The sequence below is a fragment of the Pleuronectes platessa genome, chromosome 8, assembly GCF_947347685.1.
Source record: "Pleuronectes platessa chromosome 8, fPlePla1.1, whole genome shotgun sequence".
In the NCBI taxonomy this organism is placed as follows: Eukaryota; Metazoa; Chordata; class Actinopteri; order Pleuronectiformes; family Pleuronectidae; genus Pleuronectes; species Pleuronectes platessa.
Window position 1 is genome coordinate 11,948,277 of NC_070633.1, and position 22,129 is coordinate 11,970,405.

The 22,129-nt window shown below is 42.9% G+C and overlaps 1 protein-coding gene across 1 annotated transcript in view; it reads right to left on the reverse strand.

Moving 5' to 3' along the window:
• Positions 1 to 22,129, reverse strand: part of ablim3 (actin binding LIM protein family, member 3) — a 45,303-nt gene that overhangs the window by 12,247 nt on the left and 10,927 nt on the right. The window contains exons 3-9 of the mRNA XM_053429087.1: positions 12,943 to 13,126; positions 8,640 to 8,755; positions 4,264 to 4,390; positions 4,054 to 4,147; positions 807 to 894; positions 625 to 683; positions 467 to 538 (exon numbers count right to left, since the gene is read on the reverse strand). Coding sequence (XP_053285062.1) covers positions 467 to 538; positions 625 to 683; positions 807 to 894; positions 4,054 to 4,147; positions 4,264 to 4,390; positions 8,640 to 8,755; positions 12,943 to 13,126 — 740 coding nt within the window. The remainder of the gene's footprint in view (positions 1 to 466; positions 539 to 624; positions 684 to 806; positions 895 to 4,053; positions 4,148 to 4,263; positions 4,391 to 8,639; positions 8,756 to 12,942; positions 13,127 to 22,129) is intronic.

A 22,129-nucleotide genomic window follows, 5' to 3' on the forward strand; every position in this document is an offset into this window, starting at 1 on the left:
TGGCGTTTGATCAATATAACCCACTGGTGGCACTGCTTGCAAACTAAAGGGTTCATCTTATCCAGATTTAGCCGAGTTTAAATGTTTTACTACTTTCAAATATCAATACATTGATGATTATAGATGATGATCATAATTACTGAATAACACATGAATATGGTGTAAATCTTGGTTCGGCGATGAGAAACAAAATGGTAAAAAGAAGTAGACCAATATGTGTTGGTGTGTTTTACATTTTCCCACATGTTTTGAACTCCCGCCACATCATGGATGACAACAGAGCAGGGAGAACACAGACAAGTGAACAGGCGAAGGGAGTGAGCAGCGTTTCAGGTTGGTGCCAAACCACTCTGGCCTATGGGTAGTGCTCGTGTCTCTGGTGGAGCAGTTGTGCTTTTGAAGGGGAGGCTCGTGCCGGTGGCAGCTGTACAGAGGGCTAAAAGCTGCAGACTCACAGGTTACTTACACATATAACCCTGCTGGGAGAGCCCACTGACGAGCCCGGGGGAGAGATGGACGTCTCCGACAGGCGCCTGTGCTGTGAGATACAAACACACAAAAGTAGAGGTGGGGGCACGGTTTTGAATTTTATTCTAACATTTAAATTTTCGAATTCTGTCTCACCCTCAGTCTCCTCTCTGCTCTGGCTAGTTGCTTGCATAGTGGGTGCCACACCTCAAATCCTGAAGAAGAGAGAGACATATTGGTGTTGAGTGTTCTTAAATACCACACATTCTTCTACACCGGCACGTGTGTGTGTGTATGTTTGTGTGTCAGAGTGTGGATGTATTGGCATCGAGTTTCACCTGTCAGGTACATTTCCTCTCCCTCTTTAAACATCGTGTTACAGCGGACACAGCGGGCGCAGGTCGGATGGTACTGTTTCCCTCCAGCCTGAAAGACAGAAGACAAAAAAAGAGAAGAGAAGAGAAGAGAAAAAGAGGATTGTGACTGAACCATAGGACTGAACAAGTATTATCATTGTAAACAGCAGGCCAGCATCTATATATATTTTCTGCCATATATCACCTGACCACCATTGGCCTCATTATATATACAGACATCATTGTGTAGCCTGTAGCTGTTTCATCAGCATGCGGCAATCACATGATGCTCCCACCATCCTTTCTCCCCCACGCCATAATTAGAGCAAAGATCCCTGTTGGTCAGTCACATGAAGAAGAGTGCTGGAGCGTATGTAAGAGTGTGTGTGGGAGAGACAGAGGGAGGTAGGTGGCCATGTAAGTGAAGGACACATGAGTCTGATGCACGTCCTTGGACGTTCAGCGGGACCCTGAGGGACCACAAGCCAAAAACAATGGACACAGGGGAAATGGACACAGGAAATGAGGCAGTGGGATGTCACAGAGACGTGCCTGTCCATTAATCCGCTTCACTGGTGAGATGTCTCACGCGGGTCCGACGACTGAGGCGTGGCCCCCCGTCCCATCACCTCTACCTTCCCTGACACACCATTAGAGATTTTCTATTTATAGACGCACCGCTGACAAGAGGCCCGCGTCAAGGGGACCTGAGCGGCTTCATCCGAAACCCACCCAGCGTGTGAGTCTGAGTGTGTGCGGCGGTGTTATGTAATTTTCAAAGTATGTTTCCTAATACTGTCTCTAAGCTGCATTTTAAACAAGTACTGCTTCCCTCTGTCTGTCTCACGTTACCCTGAAAGGAAAAACCAGCAGAGGATGCAGCATTTCCGTCTCCTGTCTTCCGAGCAGCAGCGCGTTTACCGACTGGGGTCGCATAGGTATCAGCTCGGCGACTGCTGTTACCATTTCTAATGAGGCGCCCATTCTCCCCGGTGACATTAATAGGCTGCTATATTTATTGGCAATGAAGGAGTGAGGAGGAGGAGAAAAGAAGAGAAACTAAGAGAAAGACTGTTCTGTGCTGGTCTGTCTTCTGCTTCCTCTCTTTTTGTCTCCATGTCTCCGCCTTCTCTAAAACAGCTCGTTACACTAACAACCTTTGGCTCTGGAAAGTTGGACAGAAAAGGGAACAAGTCCAATCATCAACACAGTCACAGACAAAAACCGATTAGTCTGGTTTGCAGTGATGCAAAGTAACTGAGAGCAAGGTTGTACTTGCGTTGTACTCAAATACAACGCAAGTACAACCTTGATCCTTTGAGAGGTGACTATATATTTTAAGTTTTCTTTCACCTGAAACATGAAAAGCTGGAAAAAAATGCCACAATTTAAAGTACTGTCCCTTCATGTGACAATAATCACGTAGAGCTAAAACAATCAGTTGATTTATTGATTTGACCGAGAACTGTTTTGACAATTCTTTGTGTTATTTTTCAAGCAAAATGCAAAATATTTAATAGAGGAGAATCCCACACTTTCCATTTGATTTGTACCTCTGCCAAGGAGGTTCTGCTTTTGTCTGCATTTGTTTTTGTTAGTTTAGGATTTGCTTCCTTGTTATTCAGCAGGATTACGCAAAAACTACTTGACAGATTTCCTTCCTTCTAAATTTAGATTGATTATTTGAGAATAATGGATCTTGTTAATAAAAAAGTCTGACATATTTAGGGGACTGATATTTATGAGTGTGTGAAACTAGCTATGGATCCAAACAATAACCTGGATATAGAAAATCTATTAAGGTTAATAGGGGGGACTTGGCGGAGATATGCGTTCTCTGAGTGCCATTCTTGTTTCAATAAGGTAAATGTATTTTTTTATATTTCTGGGGTTTGACTGATGCAAATAAATCAAATATGTTAATTCTTTTTAAATATGCACATTTTCATCAAAAAAGTAATAGCTAAAATGAAACAAGGAGCCAGAATTAACACTGCAGCTGGGAAATTGCCAACCCATGATATCTATATATTATTGTTATCCTAAATGTAAATGTCTGGGGCGGGAGCGTGTCAAATCAATCGCACGCTGGATCTTAAAGAAGTGATATCATTATTATATCACAAATTGACAGGCGAAAAGAATGAATGCCAAGCACTCAAGTGTTTGCATGTTGAGAGAGAGAGAGAGAGAGAGAGAGAGAGAGAGAGAGAGAGAGAGAGCAAAAAGAGAGAGAGAGAGAGAGAGAGAGAGAGATAAAGGCTGAAATGTCCCATGTCTATAAATAGTCCAGAGAGGCTGACAGTCAGGAACAAAGCACTTTACACCAGACATTCTGACAAGCTATAGGAGCACAGGGACAACAAGGGCCGTTGTGTGTGTGTGTGTGTGTGTGTTTGTGTGTGTGTGTGTGTTTGTCTAGTTAGTTTGACTATGTCCGCTCCCTATTCTCAGGACCAAGTTGACATTAGACTCTCTCCAGACAATTGTCCAAAACATTTAATTAGCAGATGCACTTTATCCCTGCACTCATTATTTCCCCTTCACTTCTTCCCTTCGTCCATCTCAGCCTCTTCCTGGAATCTTCAATTTAAAATTGCTTCAGCGTAACAGCATGCAACGTGCAAATGTGATTTGAGTTTCTCAGCATCTCCCCTTTTCCTAAAGTTTCCCCTTCACTCTTCACTCTTTCCTCTTAATTCCTTTTCCTTTTTCTCCACCTCTTTCATGTCTTTTTGCTGCCTATTTTTGCAGGTCGGCCGTGATGTTGAACCAATAGGGCGGCTGTGGCTCTGGAGGAACAGAAGGTTGTCCACTAACCAGAAGGTCGGTAGTTTGATCCCTGACTCCTGCATCCTGTAGTGTCCTTGGGCAAGATACTGAACCGCAACTTGTGCTTTAAGACTGTATAACTATATAAATACAGTCCGTTTACCATAACAGTGAAATTGTGGTTGTGGGCTTCTGCTTGATCTCACCAACACACTGCAGCTGAACTTGTTTTGGTTTAGAAAAGCAGGACAGACAGTTTTTTTATCAGCCCCAAATCTTAAGTCGCTCCCTCCCCAAAGCACAGTGAGCATTAGACTGAGCTGAGGATGAAATGCGACTGCTCATTTCTGATAACACTATTTACACTCAGCTACCACAGTCCATGCAGTTTGGATTCTAGTATTTTTGTGCTGCTAAATCCCTGTTAGCACGATCTAATGTAGGAATCCACGCTTACCTCCAGAACCCTTCCACTGATGTATCTGCTGCAGGTCTCACATTTCACCCCGTACTGGGCGTGGTAATCTGCCTCGCAGTATGGCACGCCATCTCTGGAATGAAGAAAATATGAATGAAGCTGCTGTAGCGTGTCCAACGCACAATTAACCTATTCTGTAGAAAAAACTAGACAGGAAGAACATCAAAGATAACCATTTTAACAACTCACTTGCTGATGTATTCTCCTGTGAGGACCATGTTGCAGGTCCGACATCTGAAGCAGCTGACGTGCCACTGTTTCTCCAACGCCAGGAGAGACTGACCCTGCTTGATCTCGGCTCCGCATCCAGCACAGTCTGGAGAGAACAAAGATCAGGGTTTCCATAAAAAAGAATAGCGACCAAAAGAGAGAGGTGGCAAAAGTACACAATTCTTTACTCAAGTAGAAGTACAGATAATTGTGTTGAAAACGACTGAAGTAAATGATAAACATAGTGGATCTGAAATGTACAACAATTGAAAAAGTAAAAAATTTCCCTTTCTACCGGCTTCATGTGTGCAACCCAAACTGAGACCCATTTTACATTAGTATGTTCGAAAACTGTTTAACTTACAGTGCTCTTCCTTTATTTTTAAATAAAAAACAATAAACTAAAAACAGGGTTTCTTCACTTTCTTCCATGTTGTTACTCCTGTTCACAGACATAAGAGCCCCGCCTCGTCTCCGCGGCTGATTCTCCTCCCCTTGTCCTTTTCATTTTGTAATGAAAATGTAGACAGTACAGATATTTGTTTTAAAATATAGGCAGTAAAAGTAGAAAGTCATCAGAAAAAAATTATATGTAATATCTGATATCATATTTCTACTTCTTTACTTCCAACCTCTGCCAAAGGAGGAATAAGTTAAGAAAGGTAAAGGGGAAGAGTGCCAAGAGAAAAGAGGAAATATAGAAGCAGTAGAAAGAGAGCAATTGAGTGTGCCACGGTGTAATTGTACATCTTCAAACAGCCCCTGTGCTCCGAAGTGTAGTTTTCTTCCCCTTTGGCACTACCACCCCCTTAATCAATAGCCGGTCTAATGCTGGAGATTGCTGAGCTGTGTGTTCTCTCCACTGTAAGCACCGTTAAACATGACTGAGTGCAGGCAGGAAGCAGATATCACTGGAACAGCTTCGGGGCTAAACAATCGCATGAATTCCCCCTCTTATGAAGTGTATGAATGTGTCTCTGTGTCTACAAACACACACACACAAACACACACACACAGACACAAATTATTGCAACTTTCTCTTAGTGAGGACTTTCATCGGTGTGCCTAAACCTAACCGTCTTGGTCTGGAACCTAGAGATCCTCAACCTCTATATCAATGGTATATCAAGGACCCCTGAAGTGACACAAATAAGACCACAGACCACCATTTGACTATATTTTGCTTTAAATGTGTTATATAGAAAGTGCATGGAATCCAGGACCAAAATAGACATTTATGTCAGTGTGTTTCTCATGGATGAATCCCCTTTTGGCAACAAGGACCCTTCGGGGTCCCTGGACCGTACTTTGAGCAAGAGAGACAATACAAAAAACTAAAACCACAAACTTGGAAAACTCACGATGGCTCCATCCTGAGAAACTGAGCCTGAATATCGGAGATATGATTTTGTATGTTGGTGATATGGGGTTTGAGAGCTATTGACCGTCGTGCGTTGGCCAGTGCAGTGCCTTCGGCTCCCAATCTCAACAGTCGATGGACGAGGCAGGGGGGAATCATGGAGATAACTTAATACTCTCTTACCCTAAACTTAACCTTATTCTGACCCTGAAAGTAAATCTTAACCCTCAAACAGGCCACAAATTATTTCCCCTACTTTAACCATTCAGTTGTGTTACCTTTTTTTTTTTTACATATACTGTACACCATGTTAGTTTTTCTAACCCTAATTATACGCTCACTCTTTTATCATTCGTGTTTTCCTTTTATGGGCTCTCGTCATATTTTTAGGGGTTATATTATAAATCTAGAAAGAATAAATATAATTTAGACTTAAAACAAAACAATTCATTGTTTTATATGAGCTAATTTGTGCCCTAACCCAAATTCTAGCCTCAACCTTAAATGCAAGACTTAAACTTCAAACGATGCTTTGAAAATGTGAGGACTGGCCAAAATGTCTATGCTCTAAATGACATAAGTATAAGTACACACAGGTTTGTGCAGCTATCCTTGTTTTGACTTGATTCATTGTGGACAGCATAACCACAAACTTATCCATGACCAATTAATGTATAACCCTAACCTTAAACTAATCCCACTTCAAAACTCACCAGTAACCTTAACCAGGAGCTTCAAAATGATGTTTTGCCTCATAAGGACCAGGCTTTGGTCCCCATGATGTAAATACTGAAAAGAAGAGTCCATTTGTTTCTATTGGAAGATGTTTGGATCAGCTCAACCTTTTCTGACCCGGTCCACTGCCCCTGTGAGAAGCCTGGAGGCACAAGGGAGGCAGCACATCACTCTGCGCTGTCAGCCAAGACAAACTGTGTTTGCAGTAAAAAAAAAAAACGGCAGTGTATTGAGTAAAGTTTGCGCAGTCTAAATAAATCTAAGTGTCACTCTGAGGAGACGGTGCTGAGTCTATGGGCCTAAGGATTCAGCTCCAGACTGAGAGACACTACTGAGTCAGTATTCAGTTCCTATTCCTATTTTAGCCACAGAATGATATCAGTACTAGATCAACTGCAGTTATGCAACAGAGCTTGTGACCAGATATTATTGGCTATGGTAGATAAACATTCACATTGAAGGAGAGAGGACAGAAAAACAGCTGGCGCCAAACCCTAAAGGCCCCATGAAGTGAAAAATAAAGTTTCCTAAATTTTACACTTGAGTCCATGTGTTTATTGTTAATTTATCTGTTATATGTCAAATATGTGAAGAAAAAACAAAAACAAACAAATGATTTTGAAAGTGAAAGTATTTTTACATCAAAATCCCTGTATTCTTCCTTTATAAAACACAATAAACTGTTTTATGACTTGTCCTGTACTCAGGAGTGTACAATGATAATCCTACCTCCCTATGATTATAAATCCTGATCCCTGCCACTTCTACGATGTCCCATTCATTCATTACATCTGCAGGCAAAGGTGGCAGAGAGAAGTCCTTGCAAATTTAGCGGTTTCATATTTGTGTTTTCTCCCTGTCTTGGACTGTTTTCTGTATTTTGTGTAATTGGACATATTTGTAAATTTATTTCTGTGTATTAATGCAAAAACTAAGTGTAAGTCTCCCTTATACAACATCCTTTCCATAACACTTATTGTTTTCAGATGCGGAAGCAAAATACTCCCAAAAAAAGAACTCAGAAGTTACAGTAGTGCAAGTATTGTTTTAAAATATAGTTTCAACATCATTTTTCTACTCACTGGTTCACAGCTTTCTCAAACCTTCAAGTTGCTCTGTCAAAGTTTAACATGCACATGTCTTTGCAACAGCAGTAACTTCCTGCTTTTTACACATAAAAGATTTAGGGTAAGTCTAGCAAACAGCTAGATACAGGTAGTTACATTCAAGCAGGTTACAGTTATTGCCACAGTGAAGTTCCCAATATAAAATGTATGATGTGGAATGAGAAGCATTCCGTACATGTTTACAGATTTCCTATTTTAGAAAGTCATTATCCATAATTAAAAAAATCCATATTATTATTTATTTTTGCAATAATTTCGAATTGAGATGAGAGTCAACCTTAGTATGAGCACATGAATGAGACATGACACTTGATTAGGGTTATAACATGTAATTCCTCTGCTTCATCAGTGCGTAAATGAGCAAACTTTTTTTTATCTTTTCCACCGGGACAAAAATCAATTTCAGTATGTTCCTTCCCTTCAAATCCCTTCAAATAATAACTTGGCGCTTGGCAAAGTGCCTTTCCACCACTTTTCTATTCTCAGCGTCTATTTGCATTCTGCTTGTTTCACAAAATTATGGCGGAACCGGCAGTAGCAGCCAGTGCATTACATTAAGTGTCTGCTCTCTGTGTCCCGTCTCATCGACTGCCTCCTCATAAGGCAGAGTGCTGAACATGTACCTGGGGAGCTGTTTGGATTTTATTCTCCTGAACGGAGCGGTCGTGGAAGGACAGTTACTCACTGTCTCTCTGCCATCTGTTATTACTGCACAGCCAGTGAGCGGCCGCCTCCTGTCTGTGTGCGGCACTTCACAAATGATTCACGATTAATCACTTTAGCTCTTTTATGGGATAACACTTTGTCATTTTTCCTGCTTCGCACTGAATAGCAGACGTCTGTGATGCACACACCTGTATTCTAAGGCTGTTTGCTTCATTATGTGACCAGTTGTGCATCAGATCATCTGCAGGTTTAGCGTTGACAGTAGTGAATGAACGATGTGTCTGTTTGTGTTGCGTAATTGTCAGCTGGCACATCAGCTCGACGGGTCCGACCACTGATCTGACAGACACTTGATTAAGCTAAATGTGCTAAATGGGCCCCGTGGACACATCGCGTTAGACTCAGCGCAGTGCAACGCCTGGTGGCCCTAACCAGAGCGGACAGAGCAAGGCGGACGTGGGACTTACGGCTGGGCCCGTGGATCTTGATCGGTTCATTTGGCTTGACGAGTTTCTGCGAGCACTGCTGGCACACACAGTTCTTCCCACTGAACGTCACCCGGTCTCCAATGGGGAAGGGTTTACTGAGGAGGGAAAAAACAAATCAAGAGAGAAAGAGAGAGAGAATTAGAAAAAACTGAACACAATAGGATGTAGAATTACCGCAGCGATTCTGTGTGTTTACATTAAATAGAAGTGCACACATGAAAATAACAAATGGGTACTGGCAGAAACATGATTGGGGGACAGACAGGCCACAATCCTCCCGACACAGGCTGCATACAGTCTGCAAACATTTGAGTCGACGGGTTAATAGGACGTTGACTGTCGCGGGAGCACCTGGCTGCTCTGTGATTAAAGAGACGATAATGTGACGCTGCCACCGGCTTCTGAAAGGAAAACTGTCTCTCTCATTGAGAATGAAAACTTATTGGGAAGACTGTGTGGCATGCATACTGATCCTAACTGCCTCTTTCTCTATCCGTCTGTCCGCCCAGCTCACTCCTCACACAGCTGTTGCCACCAGGGCACTGTTTTCCACATCGCTTAGAAGCCAAGATATGGTAAAGAGGAGTAAACACACACACACACACACACACACACACACACATGCAGACAGGCAGACAACACGACAGCAAACATTTAATTTACCACTTCGTGGTACACTGTTTTGCTTCTCTCCTCCCTCTGCTTTTTCGCGACGACAGATTGATTTCTTTATGACCGGGGGAGGATGTGGGAATGAATGTAGAGCTAAAAGGCTTAGGGAAGGCTGTTTAAAAGACATAGATGGCAGTAATCCTTTTATTCCCCTGCTGAGGCCTGGAGCTGGACCCAAGGCCCAGAGGGAGGCTGAAGTCTCCAGCAGAGCTCACAGGAGGGCAGAGCAGACGTGTACACATTGAGAGATGTACATACGCACGCAGGGGTTAAGGCCTGGACAATATATACAGTGCAAGCAACTGTGGAGGCCTTACAACAACTGTCTCTGTCTAAATGTGTGTGGTCCCAGTATTAATAATGATGTGGGGACATAAATCATAATTAAATAACAAAATAAACTATAATGCAAAAGATGACAACGTGTTTAAGGTTAGGGTTAGGCTTAGGTTAGGTTAGGCTAGGGTTATGGTTATGGTTATGGTTAAGGTTGAGGTTACGATTAGGTATAGGGTTAGGGTTAGGTTTGGGTTTGCGTAATTAGGCAACTAGTAACTATGTTAAAGGTTAAGTCTCCAGAAAATCTCTGAAGAAGTCTGTTTGTGTCTGTTTGTGTGTGTGTGTGTGTGTGTGTGTGTGTGTGTGTCTGTGTGTGTGTGTGTCTGTGTGTGTGTGTGCACGCGCGCCTGCTTTCTTATTTAAAAGGAGAGCCACCATACATAAAACAGAAAGGACAAACAAATGAGCGGAGACATTTCAGCAGCTCACAAATTATACAACAAATCTGGTTTTACTGCTTCTTGTCACAACACTCTTACAGACCCCGGGCTTCAGATGCTCTGTGGAGGACAGATGTCCCAAATCAGAGCCAAAGTCTGAGTTAACATATGCTGAGCATTTAGTGACTCCAACCACCAGCAGAGTCATTACAATTTCTCCCTCTCTTTTCGTTCTTGGGTTCTGACTGATACTTGGACATGGTAAACTTTGAGTTGTCAAGTTCTTGGGTTCCTGAAGTGATGGAATCAGATCTAGAGACCTGGTTTAACTCTTAATGAACCTCAGGACCTTTTTGGGGTTTCCAATTTTTTTATACATTTAAATCTTTTGTTTCTTTCGAAAATGATAAGGAATATTTGATCACAGAAACATACATCCCTTAAACTACAGTCTACATATTTTTGATGAGGTCACACTAACCTTGACCTTTGACCACCAAAAATTGAATCCTATCATTCTTGAATCAAACTGAACTTTTTAAAGACATTTTTTTAATGAATTCCCCGAAGGTGTTCTTGAGATACCATGTTAACAAGAATGGGACAGCAAGACGTGTGTGGACCAATGGACAAATGGACTGATGTACAACAGTGTTTAAAAAGTCTTCAATGTATTGGATATTGAGACATTTCAATATTGAAAAAGGATATTATTTATTCCGGGTGCATTTTGAATTCACCCTTCAGTTGTTTGTATAAATGACAAAAAATAGAAAACCAGAGCAGTCTGAGTTTATTTTTGAGGTTTGTATCTGTGTGCACTTTCGACCAATAATAAATCTTTCACATGTCTGAGTGCCTGATCGTAGCTGTCGCAGCCTACAGCTCAAACTGAGGGCACAAAATACCATGATAGTGCAGAAAAGTGAGTACGGTCTGTATTTGAACTTGTCTCTACCTGTGTGCTGCTCTCACTCATTCAAGACCCTCTCGCCTTGTCAGCCTTTCTCAGCTCTTTAAAAATTCACACTGTTTACATATTTAATGCATGCTTTTTTTTAAACTGTTCACAGGAGTGAAGCTATTTCTGGGTTTAGAGATATGCCCTATGGCTTTGATCACAGCCGCTTCTCAAAAACACAAAAGGAAAAGTAAGACGCGCTTTCTGCCTTCGTTAGGAGCCGAGGCCGTGATGAGAGAGAGAAAAGGGGGACGATGAGGGAGACGTAAAAGGAAGGCGATGGGATGATGATGATGATTAGGAGCAGGAAGACGATGACAGGAATAATGAGTAGGATGATGAAGAGGAGGAGAAGAAAGACAGGAGGGGAGGATGAAGGGAAAAGAGGCAGCACAAGAAAGGGCCATGAGGGATGTGACAGAGGGCAGTCGGAGCAGGAAAGAGGAGATTCACCCTTCGGCCCCTTGCTGTCTCTTCCACATAAGCTGAAGCACACACATACACACGCACACACACACACACACACACACACACACACACACACACACACACACACACACACACACACACACACACACACACACACACACACGCCACTGTCAGCGCCAGGACTGCTCCACTGACTGTCTCCGGCCAGTTGGTGTCAGTTCAGTTGTCTCTGCCCACGGCTGCTGGGCATGACTGTGTGTTTATCAGCCAATGTCGAGCAGATACACAACAACAGACGAACACTAGTCTCCTGGAGCGAGGGAGGGAGGATAAGATCACTCTTATGTAAACCTCATGAGACAAAACCACAGGCAGAGAGGGAGGTAGAGCACGAGGAAGACGGGTTTTCCCCTCATACCATTCATGTTTATGCAGAATAAACAGACACAACTGTCTTTTTCTGAATGAAACTCAAAAGAGTGACACGGACAGTGAAGCGATGAGAAGGGAGGAGATGCCACACTGGGAGCTGACTCTTAGTTTGTTCAGGAGCGGCTTCACGTGAACACTGATGGAGGTCAGAGGAGGGATGGCCTACTTCTGCTCACTCCAGAGAGCGAGTCACCGGGCCAGCTCGGTCTCTCTGGATTGTGCAGAGACTAAGCAAAACGACTGCTCTGTCTTTCCAGGCAGACATTTGTCACAGACTACAGGGCAGTACAGATGAACAGGTGATGGAGTATTACATACGGTATAGGAGTGGGCAACATGGGGAAAATTATATAAAGATAAACATTTTCGTATAAATCAATACTGTTTATAATCAAGATCAATGTCACAACATTATTTATTTTGAGTTTAAAGACTGATTTTAGCTCCTGTGTGGCTGTGATTTTAAACTGTTTATGAGCAAACACTTTACAAATGTAAGCTCGATCAGTTATGTCCTATATTTCCTTACTTTTTTTCTATATTGCTACTGATAAAATTGATATCGCAACAATTGATTAATATTATTTTATTGCTGCAGTTACTATATGTAGACTGTTATTCTTGAGAATCAGAGATGCTAATATGGATAAGTCCTTTGCAAGTATTATCATTACATACTCTGTATAACGTTGTAGAATCAAGGGCTGTTTGTGGATAAAATAATCCTCGTGAATTATCAGTTTTTGTCTCATATATCTGACAAAATTGGTTGTCGCCCAAATTTGTACGTCAACAATTTATAAAATGACAATATTTAATGCAAAATGAATCTTTCAGCTCATTGTTTTGATTTTGTGTTCTATATCTGTCTCTCACTGCTGAAAATAATTATTAAGCTGCAAAGGAGGCGACATCACCAGGAGCCAGAAAGCTTTTGGTTTGTTACTTTGCAATATACAATCCCAAATTAATGCTTGCATTGCCCTCGTGTGGCCCAACCATCTGTAAGCTTGCACATGGAGTATTGTGTGTTTGTTAGTATGTTCATGATGTGAGTGTGCGTGTATACCTGCAAACACTGCAAACAAAGCACTTGGGGTGGTACGTGCGTCCCAGTGCCGAGACCACCTCCCCTGTGATGAAGCTGTCACAGCTGTCGCAGCGTGTACCGTACAGACGCTGATAGTCTGCTGTGCAGATGTACTCGCCCTTCTTCTGGAAGAAGCCAGATTGTGCAAGATCACAGTTACACACTGTGGAGAGAACAGGGGAGAGAGGGTGAGAGAGCAGGAAAGTTGAAACATATGGACAAATCTGTGGGTATCAGAAATGGAATTGCTGGCATTAAAATGTCAAAACACATCAAGATTTTCTGTCATGTGCAATTAAAATAAAGTTTAACAGAACACTCAGTAAGATAAGAGTCTTACATAATGTTTTTTCCGTTTTTTATATTCTGTCTCCGACCATATGTCTTGTGTTTTTTCAGTGTGAACAACCTCCTTTTCGCATGTTTGTGTGTGCACTGGTGCTTTCTTGTGAGTGAGTGTGTGTGTGTGTGTGTGTGTGTGTGTATGTGTGTGTGTGTGTGTGTGTGTGTGTGTGTGTGTGTGTGTGTGTGTGTTTGACGTCACACACTAGCTATTGGGGTAGTTATTCAGCTCCAGACAGTGGTGAGCCAATTTGCTCTGATGAGAATATAATGATATAATCAGTGGAAAAGTCATTTTGTGCTAAACAATGTGGAGAAAGAGACAAAACAACAAAACACAAGTTCCCAGCATCATCGGAACATCGACACCAGGCTCATTACGCAGCAATGGGAGAGGCACTGAAATCATTTGCTGTGTACGTGAAAGCTGAGCGTGTAGTTTGTGCAGTTTGTGTGTGCGTCTCTTTATTGTATACCCTAAGCAGACAATGTGCGCTACAGCACTTTGCCGTGTAATTGAGAGTGGATTCCAGTGAGAGTAACAGTATAGCTAAAAGGCATTTTCACGGATCACTGGCCAGTGTGGTTTCTGGTCTCTGGTTTCTACCTACACTCTGCGGCTACCAAGAGGAAGAGTTGCCAGTTATTGTGACCTTCGGCTGGAGAAAAATGCTATGAGCTGACACACACACCGCTCTGATGAAGGTCATATACTGTATTAACCAAATCCAGATTTCCGTGTCTGCATGCATTAACCATCCAAATCTCAAAAGGAGACATGATCATTTTTCTGTTTTTCTCCTTCCTCTGGTATGTTTTAGGTTTTTGTTTATTAAGTAGTTCGGCAAAGTTAAAAAGCCTATAGTCTGGGCATTAACGTGAGGTCATGGGACATCATCTGCATAATGCACGTTGAGTAATTAGTTTGTTTAATTACAAGGCCAAGTAAAGAGAGAGAGGTGGCCGTCAATTCCTCTGCGCACTGGAAGCAGTTGACCAATCATAGCAGAGTGGGCCAGCTTTAATTGAGTCAAAACGTTGGTTGGTTTAGCTTCTCTTAGCATACAGAACGTAAACATGGGGATACAACTAGCCTGGTTCAGTCCAGTGGCAACAATATAGCCCAAGGATCTAGATTTGTTGGATCTAGATAGTAAATATGTGCAAACTAGGGGATTTTAAAGATTTGATTTGAGTTGGTTCACCCTGCTTCTATTTGAAGACAAGTAAATCTCCTCCTCTCCGGCTGACAGTGTAGAACACAACACGGAAAATCAATTACTAGCCCTGCTGACCCTGTTAGCAGATGTTGTTTGGTTAAATTCAGCATTTATAAAACTGCTTCCATGCATGATGGGCTATTTTTTAGATCAATCTGCTATTAACAACCAAACGCTTGAACACAGGTATGCCCAGTGTGTGAGTGGTCATGTGATATGTGTTTTCAGTCACCCTTAGTAAAACTTTTGTATGGAAAGAGATCGCTTCAGTTTGAAACAGTTTTCAAAATAAAATGTAGTAGTAATGGATGTAATGAAACCTCACATCCTATTTGGCAACAAACAATCCTCAAAACCATCTCTTCACTGATTCCAAGGTATTAAAAATAGAAATATAACAGACAGAGAAAAAACATTTATTCATGAGTTTCACACTCAACACACCACCCGTTAATGAATTTAGTAAATAAACACAAATCACCATTCTGATTGTCGTGTAATGAATAAACTCGAATATCAACAACATACTGCTGACACATGGCTTCATACTGGTTCCGTTGGACTGGAGCTGCTGCTGCTACAGGCGATACTTGGCTCCCTACGGCCACCAGATTTCAGTGTTCGCTGGCAGGCCGAGTTTAAAGACACACACGTACACACACACACAGAAACAGATACACACACATAAACCCTTCAAAGGAGCTCATTTAATCTCAAGCTGTTTATGAGTGGAGCATATTGACTTAATGGCGTAATAAAAGATCAATGGGCCCTCACTTAAAAACAAAACAATCTCAGCTCCCACAGGAGGACGGAGACACATAAATCCATCCCCGATGAGATGGCACCGAGCGTACGCAGAGACTGGATGATGAAATGAGACAGTGTGTGTATGGCGAGATATGATGATGGATCTTTATCATTGTGACGGGTCATTGGCATCGAGGCGAGGCGGCTGCAGGAGTGCAGGAGTAGGTAGCAATGTGAAAGGCGATAGATTAAAATAGCTTGTTTATAAAAGTGTGTGTGTTTGTGCACATGCGTGTGAGTGTGTGCATGTGCCGACCACATTTCCAGATCGGCTGAACAATGGCACAGAGCTTGAAAAAGTGGCTCCGCGGCAGTTTTAACCAGTATAAGTCAGGCTCTAACCAGAAACCCAAATCACATGCTATCTGATGCTTTTATGGAAAAGGGGAATGGAAATTATTTCCGCATATACCGAGCTTTTTGCAATGAAAAAAAATCCTACGACTTGAAATGCTGCCTAGTGTTCTTTAAACGAAAACAATAATTTGTTGGAAAACTAAATTGTGGTCAGATTTACCACTATGATTTTCTCTGGCGTCTTTTTCTCATCTCTCTCTCTCTCTCTCTCTCTCTCTCTCTCTCTCTCTCTCTCTCTCTCAGAATTTCTTTTCAATCTGCGCTCGGACATATTTTCAAATGAGTGCTCAATTAGCCTAATGCACTTCATTAACATTCGGACGCCTGACCACATCACAGCCGACCGACTGGACCTGCTCCGGCTGGATGGTTCACCTGTTAGGGCTAATCGCATTGTGTCCTTTTGACCGGATGATTGGATGGATGCATCGCAAAGGACGTCCCCCTTCCTCAGTTGCTATAGGAGACGTAAACCTTCCACAGTTGCCCTAGAGACAGCCAGGTCCCACTATGAACGATGGGGTGGTGGTGTGATTAAACTGGTGCCTGTAAAAACAGAATGTTTTCAGGGATAACATCAAATGTTTCATGGTTTTTGTGAGAACCACTACAGACAAGTTTTACTTGAAAAATGAACATGTCATCTATGTCTAAAAATGTATCATTTGATAAGAAATAATGTGGTTCTGATTTAAAGGCAGGACATAATATTACCCTATGTAGTTTATTCATAAATACTGAGGAATATGTATTGTAAGCTGGTTTCAGACATGCATTGAACTCTGGTGATCTTATGGAGTTTCTCCAGAGGTGTATGTGTGATCGCAAATGTCCGAGGGAGAGCCTGCGGACAGGTCCCCTAGTTCACAGTCAGCAGAATCCAATGTGAGCGCACAGCAGGGGACCCCCCGCTGGACTCACCGCAAGCAAGTGGGGGGGAAATGCAGTCGCAGAAATGAAAAAAAACAAACCTTATCATATCTTCCTCACCCAAAGAGGACACAGATGAAGATGTCAACAGAGCCGACGTATGTCTCAATGTGATACAAACAAATACACGTACTCTCCGCAGCAGAATGATAATGAAGGTGAATTACATTTAACTGAACAATTGCAAAGTAACTTGTAATATAAATGTGCCAGAAAATATAATAGTGCAATATTAATAAGTAATAATAAATTAAGAAAGGAATCTATATAGGCACCTTTTGACGGGAAGATATACTTTAACTTCAACTTTAACATTACATTCTTCAAACCTCCCTCAAAGAGCCTCCACTTTTTGAATCCTGCTTTCAAACACGCCCTCTAGTTTTCAGCTCCTCTCCCTTCAGTCCATCAAGCATCAAGCAGAAGCTTTAAACTAGTCCCTCCACATGTTGCAGTTGCCAGTGCAGAGGGTGGAGTCGGGTTGAGGCCCGGTGTCTCCTCCGCTGCTCCAGAGATGTGGTTTGGCTTGGCTCTGAGAAGAAAGGTTTTGGTTGCAGCCTCACAACCAGCACCACATGATGCGGACCCCCACCCACAGAAACAACAGCCCAATGCAACCGAGGTAGAGTCAGAAAAGTCGGTTTCACTGTCCCATGATTGGCTTTCAGGGATTTATACTGTTGCAACTCGTGGGAAAGCGCACACAAATCATAGCTATGAAGAATTTTAATAATGAAAAGTTTTGTTTGCATGAGAAAGTAATGTTCTAGAGACACATCATCCCAAACTAAACATAATCAGCTTTAATAGACTAAACTGAAGGACTTCATTTCTTCTGTTTGCTCATTTTATGATCTTTCCTTGAATGCCGCTCTAATGAGAGAAACGAAAAGAAGCTGATTCTCCTTCATATCATAATTTTTTTTGGCAACGCAGGAAGTTAACATCTAAAGATTATAAGTCTAGTGATTAGAGGCTAGCATGTAGGCTTGTGCCTGCAGCTGTGGCCATTAGAACCACACTGATTAGACACCCACAGGGGGTCTGCATGATTTGGTATTTATCTCCAGCCAACAGACGCAATTAAAATTCCCATCTCAAAGTCGGCCTGGGCCGGAACCCCAAAATAGTCCTGACACCCCTGTCCCCTCCTCCCCTTTCTCTCTTTCTCTGTATTTCCTTTTCAAGACGCCTTCCAAGTCTTTGTGGCTCTGAAGCAAAAGATGTCCCCTTAATCTTAATTTGTACCGTCTGTTCTCACTATCACAGCGCGCATCTCCATGCAACCTCCCCTTTCTTCCACAGTCTCCCCTCTCTCCCTCAGCTCATTATGATGCTGTTAGGTCTTCATCATGTGCTATTAGGTAAATGGACATGCTTTGTCTAGTTCGTCAGCGTAGCACTGCTGCATATCCTCATGGTTTTAGTGCTGCTGTCAACAATATGCTAATGTTTAGTGTTTTCAGGGTAATACAGGACGGTACATACAATTTAACAGAGGGGACATGTAGCAGAGCAGTGACAGGTTTACACACTCCGAGACTAAATAATGTGTTTTCTCAAGTTGTGCCAAATCACAGGGTGGGATAAGAAGTGGTCGGACCGACAGGAAGAGGTGAGAAACAAAAGTCCTACAGTCCACACTGCAGCCGCCCTGGGAACCTGTTCAAGCTGACATAGGTTTGAGATAAATGCCATGAAAGCTAAATGCGGACTGATACTAACATCTTGATATTATATTATCATGTCACATATTTAGTTTAGCATGTTAGCATAGTAACATTTGACAATGAGCACTACAATGGAATATTTAAATTGCAGAAGTTAATTGTAGTTTAGCCAATAAGCCAATAATCCATTTAATAGATATTAACATATTTTATTATGAATCCAAACTATTAATTTGCTGGTGGTGCCAGAGGAAAAGTCAAAGTATCAATGAAGTCAGTAGGATACATCTTCTGGGGACTATGAATGACATGGCTGTGTGCCATTGTCATTCAATGATATGTAAAGCTAATTTACTGAATTATTGGAAAGATTGACTTGGTGATGGTGCTACAGCGGAGGCTCAACAAAGAAATAAGAATTAATCCTCGGGGGAACATGAAGGTGTGTACAACATTTTCTGGAATTCCACGTAATATCTATAAAGACATTTTGCTTAGAATCATAGATTTATACTTGCTCTTGTCGCCAGAGTAAGGGTCAAAGGATTGATGAGGGTCAGTGGGATACATTGTCTGGGGACCATGAATGCCATGATTGTGTCAATTCCTCACATCTATGTGAACCTCTTTTACTGTATTACTGGAAACGTTGACATGGTGCCAGCACTACAGCAAACATCAGTAGTTAAACAAAGTCATTAGAATTATTAAAGTGTGTACCAGTTTTGATTGCAACCCACGTTATGCTTATTATACTGTATATTTAGTTTTTTATTTTAAATTTTAAAATATGTAGTATAAATATTTCAATTATTTCAAACAAAACTAAAAAGGTCAACATCATGGTTTAACTAGGTGATAGAGTTCATACTCCGGGGACCAATAGTTGTTGATCTTAAAGTTTGGACCCAAGTGGTGGAGTGACTGACACTAACATAGCACAGCTGAACAGTGACACAAGGCATGAGGAGATGTGATCGTAGAAAAGAGCAAGAGGAGAGAGAGTGGGGGAGCGAGGCAGCCAAAGGCTAAAGCAGAGAGAAGTAATGCATGAGTGACAGGGTTACCCCAGCATTTGGCTGTGGTGGCTGATGGAGACAGATGGTTGCCCAGTGGAGTCTCTTCATACCAGCAGACCAGCCCTGCTGCTGAGGCCTTCAGCTTTTAACCCTCTGAGGGCTGATAAGAGACTCAGCTGAGGGAGAAACAGGCGTGGATGAGATCACAGACACACAGAGATAACCAAACTGGTGAGGGATGGGGCCTTGTGCAGCTCTGGATGTGCTGTGTACACATGCACATGTGTGTTTGTTCAAAACTGCACGGTTTGTCACTTAATGATCCTCTTTATCATTCAGATCTCACTCCTTCGCTGAGCCAGACACTTAAGCGGCTGCAACTCACTGGGGCCCACACACACACACTCACACACACACACACTTAAAGACAATAGGCAGTGCATCGGCCTGTGAAACTCCCTCAGGATGGTGCTGCTTCAGAGAGACAAGCGGAGGAATGATCCCTGTCATCTGTCCTGGATCCCGGAGAGTTGTCGGGTAAAGCACCGCCGCCCTCCGCGCTCCCTTCTCTGTCTGTCGGAATCTCTCCCTAGCAACCAGGCGCTGGTGTGGTGATTGGACCAGCGTACCAGCGGTTGCTATAGCTACAGGAAGCTCCCCTTTCCCTGTAACCCCCCCCCCCCCCCCCCCCCACACACACACACACACACACACTTTTTCTCTCTGTGCTGTGTCTTTCGTTCTGTTTCTCCTAATAACCTCTCTGTCTTTCTTTTTTCGTTTTATTCTTCATACTATTTGTCTTCTCCCTCTCTTCTTCCCACATGGCTTCTTCTCTATCCACCCCCTGCCTTCAGAGATGCTGTACAGCACAGTGGGTTCATGTTATTAACACTGAGGATGAGTGATGGGGCTAATGGTATCCAAAGGGAGGCTGGACTGACTGAAACAGGTCCACGGAGGAAGAGACAAAGCTGCTGCAATTTTACAACAGCCCTTGTGGGAAAACTCAGCTCAACGTGAAGCATTGGTGGAGCAGTCAAATATTTATCTGACCTCTGTGCAAATTTGTGATTCCCCTTAGAACTTTTATATCAGACATGGTCTTTTCTGTCTATAGGGTGCTGGGAGGTTTACATATCTCTGCCTGTGTTTTTTTTTCTTTTTTTTGTTTGAGCATGTGAGCCAGCTTGCACAGGGGACACGTGTCTGTATTGCCTTCGGTTTAAGCGAATAAGCCACTGACAGACTTCGCCGCATCTGCTGGAATCCTCAAGCTCCTATTATGCTTCGGAGGCCGGGGTAAGTGTGCTCACTATGTCATTGGGCCAGTATGCACGAGTCAGCCCGTCTGCCGGTAACACAACACCACATCGTCCGTACGCCACGCGCCCGTTGCTTCACTGAGAAGTGCTACATAATCCACAATATACACAACCCCACTGCCTTCTCTGTGTCTGGAGTTGATGCATCAAGCTGTGAGACGGCTTCTGTCTCCAGCTTTTTCCACAGACTTCTGAGTAGATTGCGCGGCTGCTTTTTTTTAATTTCGTGCTATGATCAGCTGCTGTATAATGGGTTCAAATGGGAGGTTAAACGCACATGATTAGTGATCTGTTTTTGTTCTGACTAATGCATGAGAGGGAAATTATGATAATGTGGCATCCGGAAGGCGATGTGGCTTTTATAAAGAGCGGACGCGATGGAGCTAGGTGTTTTTTACTCGCTGAGTGAATGTGTGCTCTCACAGCGAATCAGTTTTAGGCAGAGTGGTCATGATGTATCCTGTGGGGCAGAGTCAGCCCTTTTGAGAAAAAAGGAGACAGAAATAAAGAAAGAAAAAAGAGGAGAGGGAGGAAAAAGGGGAAATAACTAAGATTTTACGCCATGGTGGAGAAACCATGCACAAATGAACTGTGGCGGACACGATATCATTGGTCAAGGTCAATAACCCGGGCAGAAATGCTGATCCCCAAGAACGAAATCAAATGCTGAAACACACCCCAATCGCAGAGTTCATAAACACATCAGACAGACCAGGCAATTGACGGCTGACAGCAGATTGTCACTCCGGTGCGACTGTATAATACAGTTTAGCCATTAGCCTCCAAATCGCACACCGTGCCTGCCAATGTCATCCTGTCCTGAGATGAGAAATTGATTTCATGCTTGGTTGACTGTCACCAGGAGAAGAAGGAGGGGGGGGGGAGCGACAGAAAAAAACTGAGGGAGAGGGAGAAAAACTGAAAGAAAAGCAAAAAAGAGAGATAGAGTAGAGAGTAGTCCTGTTACTCAGCCTCAGAAAATACACAAGCGGAGCTGCTTATAAGCGGACAATGGTGCCACAGACAATACAGAGCTGATGGAGTTTATGAAGTTCTAAACAACATGCAACACGTTTGTGTGCGTGAGCGTGGGTTTACAATAAAAGCTTTGAAAAAACTGCTGGCTGTGCAGAGGCCCATGCAGGAGAGCACATTATGGGCAGGGATGTGGCAGAGCCTGGCTGCACAATAACGCCCCGTTGCCTCATGGGACGAGGAGAGCTCTCTGGAAGATGAGAGGGGGGAGGGCGGTCTGATAGGTGTGTTTAACGTGATGCTCGTCGATGACAGTTTTCCATTACTTTAACGAGGCCGCGAGCGAAGAGGCTGAGAGGAAGAGGAGAGTCAGACCGGTGTTATATTCGAGTGATGATGTAATGTTTAGGCGACAAACAGCACCCCCATCCCCCTTCGTCTTCTCCTCATGTCTGCTCGCTTCCTGTGTTCACCCCCCCCGCACACACCCTTTTTCTCCAGGGCACAGAATACAGCCT